Genomic DNA, 11,156 nt, shown 5'->3' with positions numbered 1-11,156 from the left:
TTGCAGCAATTCAATATTCTGAAAATGCTAACCACTGCTTATAGAAAGTATTGAGCACAGACAATAGTTTTTATGTTTATGGATCAAGTATATCACAAAAATAGAGAAAATTTCATTACAATAGCTAATGGATAGCTTTAAAAAGTCTGGCTTGATGTTTTTTTCTTTTCTGTAAGAATTTCTGTTTATGGAGTGAAGATTCTAAGACCCCTTACATGAGACCAAATGCAGATTTGAGTTTCGGTCAATTGATATGTACTCCTACATGACAAATTAAATTAAAGACACTAAATTATTATATTTCTAATGTTTACAACTTGCTTGGCATGCAACAGCTATGAAATGACTGGATGAATTAATCTGACCACCACAAAATCCAAGTTAGTTGTTATGACATGGCAGATGATTGGCAGGGAGGGAAAAGTCTCTCCCAGATCTGAGACTACACTTCAGATATTTGAAATTCAGGCCTAGTGCTTTTTTTTATTAAAAATGTATATGTATATATGACCTGTGTGTGCAGATGTGCACAGCCACATGCATACATAGACACCAGAGAAGAATGATGTTGGGTGTTTAGCTCTATCATTTTCCAGTGATCTTCTGTGCCCCCAAACAGTGCTGGGGTTACAGGCATCCAAGGCCATGCCTGGCTTTGTATGTAGTTGTTGGGATTTGAACTCAGGTCCTCATGTTTGCCAAAGGAAAAGCCTTTATAAACTGAGCCATCCCCCTAGCCTAATGCTTTTTTTAAAACTGTATTCCATATAATTAAAGTCCTAATATTGTTTGCAGTGGTTTACCGGAAACACTGGTCTGGTGGCAGGTATTCAGTCTTGTGATGATCTTCCATCCAGAGTCATTTATGATGAACTAATGGGTAAAGTGTTGTCTTATTGTTCATGAAGCTTACTCTATAGGCCCACTGGGTATCAACACCGTAGCTTCTGTGAGCTCCTGCTAAAACTTGACTAGAATAAAAGCCTTCACCCAGACAACCTTTTGTGGACTCCTATTTGGTACCCAATATATTTACTAAGTAACTGTGATGGTTATTTATTACTTGGTAGGTTTCAATTTTTGAACATTATGGAAATATTTAATTTTCTATGCACTAATCCAAAATCTTCTCTAAACTGTGTGTTTCGGGGTGTGCATGCGTATGTGATGCACACGTGCATGGACATATGTAAGTAGATATTAATGCTGGGTTTCTTGCGCCATCACACTCCACCTTGTGTTTGAAACAGGGTCTCTTGCTAAACGTGAAGCTTACTGATTGGCTGCCCAGCAGGTTCCAGGGATCTTTTGGTTTTCAACTCCTCAGCATCTGAATCCCAAGTGTATGCCACTGTTCCAGCTTTTAATTTTTTATATAGATGCTAGAGATCTGAACTCAGGTCTTCACGTTGCATGTTAAGCACTGACTAAGCCTTTAAAAAATCTTGACAGTTTCTCCTAAATTATATAATCAACTGCGTATTTTTCTTTATGTCCTTTGCGCTATATATATATATATATATATATTTAAAAAAATATATATGTTTAACACTTAAGTCATGTATCTATCTGTTACTTGTTTGGGTAGAATGTATAAGTAATCTAGCATTTAGGCAGATGTTTTCTTACAGTTGAAGAGAATATCAATAAATCCAAATCAAATATGGAACAATGATACCTAAATGTCCAGTGGGTGTAGTAATATGGGCGGCGGGGCTGCGTCCCCAGCACCCCGGCTGCCCACATGGCTAGCTTATGCTCCGAAATAACAACACACAAACTGTATTCATTTAAACACTGCTTGGCCCTTTAGCTCCAGCCCTTACAGGCTAATTCTCACATCCCGATCAAACCATCTCTAATTACCTGTGAGCACCAGTCTTACTGGGAAAGATTCAGCATGTCTAACTTGGCGGCTTGCTTCATCGCGTACGTCTGCCCGGGAGAGCAGAGCATGGCATCTCTCTGAGGCGTCTGCTCCCGAGAGGAGAGCTGTGGAGTCTGAGCTCACTTCCTCTTCCTCCCAGTGTTCTGTTTACTCCTCCCACCTATCTTCTAACCAATGAGGGCCAGGCAGTTTCTTTTTATTTAACCAATGACCTTCCTCCATCAAGTGGGAGTTTAATTTTTTTGGAAAAAAGTGCATATGTTAAATTAGGCACTTCAAATGAAAAGGAAATACATGAAGAACAGAAAACCCTGTAGACAGAGGTTCGATATTTAGCCAGTGTTTACTTATATAGCCCCATCAATTTGTTTTCTATCTGGTGTCCAGTCTGGTGGGTTGATGTATATATCATCTTACCTTGTTTTAAAGGTTTGAAAATACTGCCACTGCAAGTTAATGTTTATTACATATAACAAACCAGAATGATCATTACCTGACTCCTCCGTTTCTTTTGTTTCTGTCGTTTCTTCTATTTCATCGTCAGACATTTCCATTTCTTCTTCTCTCCTGATTCCCATTAATTCATCATTATGAATGTTGCGAATTTCCTAAGGTTAAAAGATATGTATTTTAGGCGGAAAATTTAGAAAATGTTGAGGAAATGGATGGAAGTATGGGGACATTTTAAAAACTCTCAGGGTGCTCTTAAACAAAAAGGCAACAGCACACTGAGACTACACAGTCTCGCTAAAAGGCACACTTGGCTCTTGTGTAGAGTTCTGAAATTTCCCTTTAGAGTTTTGTCATTATACCTTCCCACGTTGGGTTCTTTAATTTTGCTGCTTCTTATTTCGACTCCATGAACAGCTTTCCTGAACAGAACTCTAAACCAAGATTTTGTAGTTTTAGAAGATACAGCAAAAATGAGCTGCTAAGAGTAACCTTCTACAAGACTAACTTTTTCATGGACAATAGCTATAATGTTTGGACAAACCAAAATACATAACTACTTGATGTCAATAGACAGTGAACAAAGTAGGTATATCATGAAGAGGAACTGGCATTTGGAAGAAGCAAAAATAAAAAAAAAACAACCCAAAAAACAAAAAACAATCTATGGACACGTTTCCCAGGTTTTCAAAAGCCTCTTGGTTTGAGAGCAGATCAGAGTTAGTCACAGGGCAGCTAAATTTCTAGAAGAAAACCTAGCCTTTGTGGCCTAAATAATTACAAGAGAGTGGTTAAAAGAAAAACAGCCACTGGAGAGTCAGGAGGGAATCTGAGAAAGAAGAAATGTGTCTGGGAAGGAGAGCACAGAGGAAGGTAAGGAGAAGGGAGAAAGGAAGACACACACAGAGAGATTGTTTACACTCTGTATCTAAAATCCTTTCAAAGTTTTGCATGCTTTTTTAACCAAGAAAGCACAAGAGAGTCTAAGCAGCCTAGCTAAGGCTAAAGGTGCTAAACTGTTACTGGAACTTCTATCCAAGAAACCTCTAGCTTGAATACAAACAATGAAAATGATCATTTAAGCAAAACCACACAAAGTGAACATTTTGGAAGAACGTAGAAGAGTCCATAATTTTTACACTATAATACTCATATCTAGGATAACCACCAAAATCATTGGATATCTCAGGAACTAGGTTAAGATTACATTTTTCAGAAAAAGAATGACAGAGAACAACCTTGAAGTGATTCAGATGTGGTACTCAGCAAACAAATAATCAAGTATCTATTTAACTATCCTCCTGGCATAAAGAAATTGTACTCATATTAAAAAAAAGATAGGAAATTATATCAAAAGGTCAGATACTTTAAAAATAACTCAGATTAATTTAGCTTAAAATAAAAGACAAGAGTTCTTCTATTCAGAAGTAATGAACTAAGAAATGAAAACTTACTTTATTTTCAACATTAAACAAAGTTCTTACTGTAGACCTTTATGATGTTATTACCATTTCCTTCCACATATCTTGGTACAGTAAAATTTTTAATGAAATGAATTAACATTTGGTGATAGAATTCAATCAGCATAACAAAATCTAATCAAGAAATACTTAATGTGAAGTTTTTTTTTAACCACAGAAAGGAGTGGAATAATGAGGGACTGATTAGAAGGTGATAAAAAATCACTCTACAATATAATAAAACAGCACATACAAGAACAGCTAGGATACCTAAGATGTGATAAGAACAAGAAACCTACTACTTAGACACACACACACACACACACACACACACACACACATGCGCGCGCGCGCGCATACTAGCCCAAGGCAAAGAAGCTCTTGTTGACACTACACTTCTAAGACTAGAAAGCTCAGTCATCAGAAATGGATTGCAATCCACTGTGTAGAAAAGAGAAACAATTCAGAAAGACATTCAGTGTAGACCTCTGGTCTTCAAATATATGCTCAAAAATATGATCAAAAAAATGTGATCGAACACATTCTTACCCACAAATGTACATACATGTGAACACATACACACATACATACACACACATACGCATTATACCAAAACAAGTAAGAATGAGAACTATGAATATCAGAGCAATTTGAAATCATTTAGACATCACTTGATTGTATTAATTTCCTTGATTTTAAGCTGAGACTACCCTACCTAGGTTAACTCCTATTGGGTTGTAATATCAGAAACACTTATAGCTGTCTGGTATAAATTATTTCATTTATAAGCATTATATACATTTCTTTTTTCTTTTCTTTTTCTTTTTGAGTCAAGGTCTCACGAAGTAGTCCTGGCTGTCTTGGAACTCACTCTGGATCAGTTTGGTCTTGAACTCAAGAGATTCATTTGTCTCTGCTTCCGGGGTGCTGGGATTAAAGGCGCGTGCCACCCACACCTGGCCTTCAAATGGATTTATTAATGATGTCATAGTTTGTCACTATCCTATTTTTTCATTCCTTTATCAGGAAAAAAAATGATTTCTAGTTCCAGTTAAGTTTCCATTAACACTAAATGGATTCTTTACAAAGCGAGTCATTTAGTATCATTACTGATTGTTAAGAAGTAACAAAAAAATCAGATGTTCATATAGCACCTCCCATGTACTGCAGGGACTTTACTTAAAATAGAAGAAAACAGTGACTTGCTTGTGATAAATGAACTTTAGAGGGGTGTGTCATGAAAAAGATGTGCTATGTCTTATTCAGACTCACTGCATGAAGAACAATAACGGAATCTCATTCCTCTGAAAGCACTCTACCTCATAGGATTTAGTTTCAGTTAGCAGCAGGGCTGTTACTGGAAGGTGATCATAATAAAGTTTGACACTGGCAAATTCAAATATTGTACAGTTTACTGCATCATGAAAAGCTGTGTCCTTTCTTGATTTCTAATAAAAACATAGGCTGTCACAGGGTATAATCAGATACCAACTCTCAACTCACACACATGTCACTAACGCTGATAAAGTTATTACATTTCTCATGAGAGTAAATTGTGTTCATTCTAGGGAAATATCCCAGGGCAGCAAGATCTTACAACTAAGACAGGTCCTGTAGCTTCCCAGCATCCACAAAGCATCTTTTTGCTTCCAGTTTGGCAAGACAGCTTAAGATCTTAGAAATACAAAGACGTCAATAACTACATGATATGTCTTACCTAGAGATCTTTTACAGTTTCAAAATGCCCGTAGAAAAATAACAACACACCTGGGGCAAATTTTACCTAAATGCTTCAAAATACCTCAGGGACAAGAATCGTCTGTTATTTTAGCTAATAATGAAATGAGAATAATGAAAAACTCAGGGAAACATTTTCTAAGTTACTCAGTGGACTGCTCTGTACACTATACAATTCTTGGCTACAAAAAAACCCCCTAAAGCTCATATCATTATTTTTCTACAAATACCCAATACTAAGTCATACAATTGGAGTAGAAGCAAAGAGAACAGCAGAGGCTATGGGGTACCATATTAAAGAAAATTTAGAAGGCCCATTTGATAAATGACAGGCTACTTCTAAGAAAAGCGAGACTTTGTTAATTCTTGGAAACCTTTACTGTTAAAGTACTCTGCATCCATTTTCTGTATTTTCTGGTGGATCAGAAAATCTTTGAGAATGAAATCCTTACAAGTGCTTTCAGAGTAACAGACTACAAGGTGGAATGCACCCCCAAAGACCTTCTAAATAGCTTAGATATAAGACTGGGTAGGGAGTGGATTCCTAACTGAAGCTCAGACATCAAAAGTAATAGCTGTATCTCAGTTTTGCTCCATTTTCCGTTCTGACATCTTGATATAGTACAGCAACCAAAATGTGGGAATGATATGCTAAAACATTTTCAGTAATTTGCAGGTGTTAGTCACTACACGGAATTTTCTGAGACATGCAGAATATTTTTTACAACTAAGTGGTCCTAGAGTTTCTAAGCCACCCTCTTGCCCACTGTAAATATGTGGCGCATCTCATTCTGAACAGGTTGTGATTTCTGAAATGGCATTGTAATAATTTAGAGTCTGCTCTAATGGTGGCAACCCTTTCTGAAACTTAGATTTTTTGACTGCTCCACAATGGAGAAAAAAAAAGCACTTTCATATAGAATGAAATGAACCAGAGACAGAAGGAAATGCATGCAAAGAACCACTTTGTGCCAACTGACATCTATGATTTATTACAAAGTAAGCAAATCATAAATCATTACATATTAATTATTTAACCATAGTTTCACAAGAATTTATGTGGACTTTAATTGATCTTACTCATGCTTTATGATAGGAACATTATTACCAGAATATCAACACTCCTTATTAAATGTGTAACAAGACCCTACTAACCTATATTTTCTCTGTATTAATAAGAACCATGGTAGGAAAAGAGTCAGGAGGGATTGGAAAGAACAGAGGCTAGGAAAATAAGTAGCATGTACTCACAGAACAATGTGATTCTGAGATATCATTTAATAAAATGAAGCAACTTACAAACACAGGTTTGCCTCCTGTATGGCAAATAATGGAAATACAAATTAGGTTGATGCAAAATTGAGTTAGTGTGCATTGGATGGCTGAAGGCCAACAGCCAGTCTTAATGCAAGTGAGTACTAAACCAAGGGTGCACAGATGACTTCATTATCTATCTGCAAACAGTTCTTCACACTATGAAATGGAAGTAAATGGAAAAGGGTATTTTGTCAATTACAATCATCAAAGCCCTCTTCTTTCTGCTCAGTGGTGTAAAATCGTCTGCGAGGAAGGATGCAAGAAGCTGTCATCTTAATGTTTATGGCTATGATTCTAGTTTCTATACATTATCCAAGCTGTAGCACCGAGTGTGGGTCAGTTTGAGCAAACCACAGATTTTCAAATGATTCTGTTGGAAGGAGTCCCCTTCGTAAATACAACTGTGACTGTAGGCATTAACTCACAGGAAGAGGAGGCCTTCAGCCCTCTTAGCATCTTTTTCTTAGCATTTCACTTCTAGGAGCCAAACCAGGAAAGCAAATGCAATTAAAAAGACTCATTTCCAAACCCGTCAGCTTGGCACGGACTTTCACGGTATCTAATGTCTTCACAGACGGTTTTTTCCCCCTAAGTTCATGCTTTCTCTATCCCTCACTCAGCAGGATAAGAAATGCAGGTAGATGCATGACAGTGAGACAAGGAATGGGTACCTTCTGACATGAGCCTTCCACCAGCTGATTTGTTCCCTGAGGCGACTAAGAAGGAGTTGTCAAAACTTCTAACTTGATGAAACACCTGACTTTTGAGTTGTTCTGATTTTCAGTGGAGGTGCTAAAAGGCAGTTGCATCTGAAGAAGATAGCTTTTTTCACTTCCCATAGGATATATCTCTTAAATCTTCTCAGTGGTCTGCTATCAGGAGAGAATTTGTGGAGTTGAAAGCAAAAACGAAAATAATAGCACCAAACCACAGTTCAAGGGACAGCAATGCAAAGTGGAAGAATGCTTTGAGGTTTAGGGAAGGCAAGCTCAAAGGAAAGCCATGAGATATGTCTCACTGTTGAATGTAAAAGCAGAGGAACGTCATGAGCCAGCTATGAGTCACTATCAGTTCTAGTTACCAGGACTAAGGAAGGTAGGCCTTGAGTTAACTTAATCAAATACACAGGAAGCAGGTTGGACCAACAAGGCACAGATGGAATGTGTAGCTCTTGGCAAATCATGATGCCCAAGCATCTTATCACCACCACCCCTGCCTAGGAGGTTTTACAGTACTGTATAATGGGCTCAATGATTCTCAATTCTCTAGCTCTCTGGAGAAATGTCCAGTTCACCACCACAGCCATCTTTACTGTGACCCTAATTTAGCTTAAGTATAACGTATATACTCCCTAGGTAGTCAGGCTTAGGGGAAACTTTTTGAGATAAGGGTTCACTATATAGTTTAGGATGGCACTGAATGTCTGATCCTCCTGCCTCAGCCTGCTGGGATTGATTTCAAGTGTGTGCTACCACATCTACTTTGGGGACTATTTAATTGCCTGATAGCTGTTGCCTTGGGAAGTGAATCCCTTTCTTCTCTGTAGGGCTTTCCTTAAAAATTCTGGGGACCTTAGATCTTAGACCATCTAAAAGGTATGCAGGCTTATGTGTATTAAAGGGAAGGGAGATATTTAATGTAGGTTAAGAATTACTAATCCACCAAATTCAAAATCTAAAATGTTTCCGAAATTGAAAATGTTTGAGTGCCAACATGATACTAGAGATCAAAAATTAATGAAAATGCTATTAGCCCTTTATAATTCTATAACACTCACTGGATAGATGTCTTCAAGAGATTTCCCAGTGATTCCCAGTTCTCTCTGCTGAGCTAGAACTGAAGCCTTACAGATACAAGTTTAGGACCAGAGTTTGGTTTATTTTTCGTTAAATGTTGTCAAAATTTGAAGCTGTTCCCATACAAATTGCTTACCTATTCATAAAAGGAAAGTGTGGAGAGAATATTGCCGACTTGTCAAAGGTTAGCAAACTAAGTCTCACAGAGATTAGAAGATCTGTCCAAAACTACATGGAAGTCTGTAGCAGAGCTCAGAGAAGAATAATTTCTACTCACTTCCTACTTGTTTAATTTTGTGAAATCATTTAACATTTCTGCATTTCAGTTTTGCTACATGCAAAGCATGGGTTCTACACCTACTCAATATCCTGTATTGAGTTGTTTAATAATAAATTGAAATAACACCATTTACATTTTCAAACTGCTTATACATTTCTTAAACATTTAATCTTATAAAAGTGGTTTCATATTATCATCACCAATTAATGGGCAAAGAAATGGGGATCAAGAGATGCTGTATAACTTGCTCATTCCACCAAGCTACAAACGTAACAAAAGCTGACACTTGAATTCTTGTTAGACTCTCAATCCATAAGTAGCCTGTATCCACGACATTGACTGTAAGGTTTACAGTTGGGTGATATAACCAGTGTACAGTGCTTTATGGATGTTAAGTGTTGGGTACTGAGGCTATAGCTCTGTGGGAAAGTGTCTGTCTAAAATACACAAGACCCTAAGTTCAACTGTCAGCACGGAGAACAATGAACATGAGAAGTTGAACTATGAATACAATATAGAATTTCTTACTAGAATGACCAAATAAAACATAGGTGAAGTCGAAAAAGCTGCTGTATACACACACACACACACACACACACACACACACACACACACACACAAAATCAAGCCGAGGGAAGGAGGCTTCCTATGGGCACAGAGATACTCATGAAACTATTTCCACAGGTAGTTCAGTGGAAACAAAACCTCCCATCTACTTTATCGTTAGACGCAGGCTATTAACCTAATCATATTACACATATTGTAGTGTTTTGCTAAAGATTTCGTTGAGCACAAGCAGAATATGTGTCGACCTTGATCTGAAATCACAGTCCTTTCTTCCTTTTAAATCTCCCGCATATACAAGACAGCTGGACAGATCTGATAAAAGCAGCTCAGAAATGTCTTTGCTCCAGAGTACCAGCAGACAGCTGCTAGCCTCGACTGTCAATGCACTTTTACTAAATGGAAGACAGCCCTAATATTACTAATGCTAGATGGATAGGTCAGTAATTATTACTGTACTCAAGACCAGCTAGTGTGGAGAAGTAAACTTACAACTATCCCAGCTGCATTTTCACCGAGATTTCTATCCAGCAGGATGCACTTAAGACAACACATGCATATTTATTACCCTTTTGCCATTAGGTGGTCTGGATGTTGACAGGGTATAGAACACATTTCAGTGTTTCACTAGGGCCTTGTTGTGACCATGGGAGCTTGGCACTATTTAATTCTGGTTAAACCCCCAAATCAATACCTTGTTAAGGAAGGAAACTGTCCCCATGAGGAAGTGCCAGAGTAGAAAGTTACCAACCTCAGCTTGTTTGCACCAGACACTGATGTTTTTACGCTGGGCTTTTGTGAAGTGGTCCCATGTCTTCTGTTTGGAAGCAGAATGGTACACAGCTACTATCTGCTCAACTGCAGCATCAAATCAGCAGTCAGATCGGGCCAAATCAACATCCAGGGATGGAAAGAGAGAGAGAGAGAAATAAAGAGAAACATGAGGCTTGTTTCATCAAGTTCTTAGGACACAAAGCAGGCTGTGACTGTACTCAGATAAGATCACACGGGCCAATGTACTTTATTACTTTTCTCATGGCTGTGAAAAATTATGAAGCAACTAAAGAAAGGAAGGAGGGAGGAAGGGCCTATTGTGGCTCATAGTTTAATAATGGCAGGGAAGGCATGGCAGAAGGAGTGTGAGGCGGTCAGTGCATGTCAGTCAGGGAGCACAGAGTAGACGGGAAATGAGGCAGGACTAGAGAACCTCACAAGTGCTATCAGTGGTCGTCTACCTCTGGTGAGGCTGTATCTCCTAAAAGTTCACAACCTTCAAAATAGTACCACCAACTGGGGACCAAGAGTTCACAAACATGAGCTTATGGGGACAGTTCTCATTCAAATCAGGAGAGGTACTATGATTTTAAATGAGACTCAAGGAAAGAGACATCAATATACAGGAAGAAGAAATTCCCAGTTTGGGGTGAGATGATGAGCAAAGTTTTTCATACAAAAATTGTGTATTCATTTATGGAAAAAGAAAGCAAGAGTCAAAATAAATGTGTTTTAAGTTCAGATTTTGCATTTAGCTGAGTGCTATGAACTCTGCAAAGCATGGATACAAACTATACTACTGGGTCCTTTTCATTGTAAATTAATTTGTAGATAACATAAAACAGTGGGCTTCATTATAACATTTTCATACATATATATGATTATGTGTT

General features: G+C 37.8%; 1 protein-coding gene across 1 annotated transcript in view; it reads right to left on the bottom strand.

The window, feature by feature from the left end:
* Positions 1 to 2,301: 2,301 nt before the first annotated feature.
* LOC121439836 (ecto-NOX disulfide-thiol exchanger 2-like) overlaps positions 2,302 to 11,156 on the bottom strand; it is a 284,002-nt gene continuing 275,147 nt past the window's right edge. The window contains exons 8-9 of the mRNA XM_041640450.1: positions 10,244 to 10,350; positions 2,302 to 2,496 (exon numbers count right to left, since the gene is read on the bottom strand). Coding sequence (XP_041496384.1) covers positions 2,302 to 2,496; positions 10,244 to 10,350 — 302 coding nt within the window. The remainder of the gene's footprint in view (positions 2,497 to 10,243; positions 10,351 to 11,156) is intronic.

This window comes from Microtus oregoni, unplaced genomic scaffold (genome assembly GCF_018167655.1).
Source record: "Microtus oregoni isolate MIOR12 unplaced genomic scaffold, Mior012 000063F_ref0000156, whole genome shotgun sequence".
In the NCBI taxonomy this organism is placed as follows: domain Eukaryota; kingdom Metazoa; phylum Chordata; class Mammalia; order Rodentia; family Cricetidae; genus Microtus; species Microtus oregoni.
This window is presented reverse-complemented; position numbering and strand designations above follow the sequence as displayed.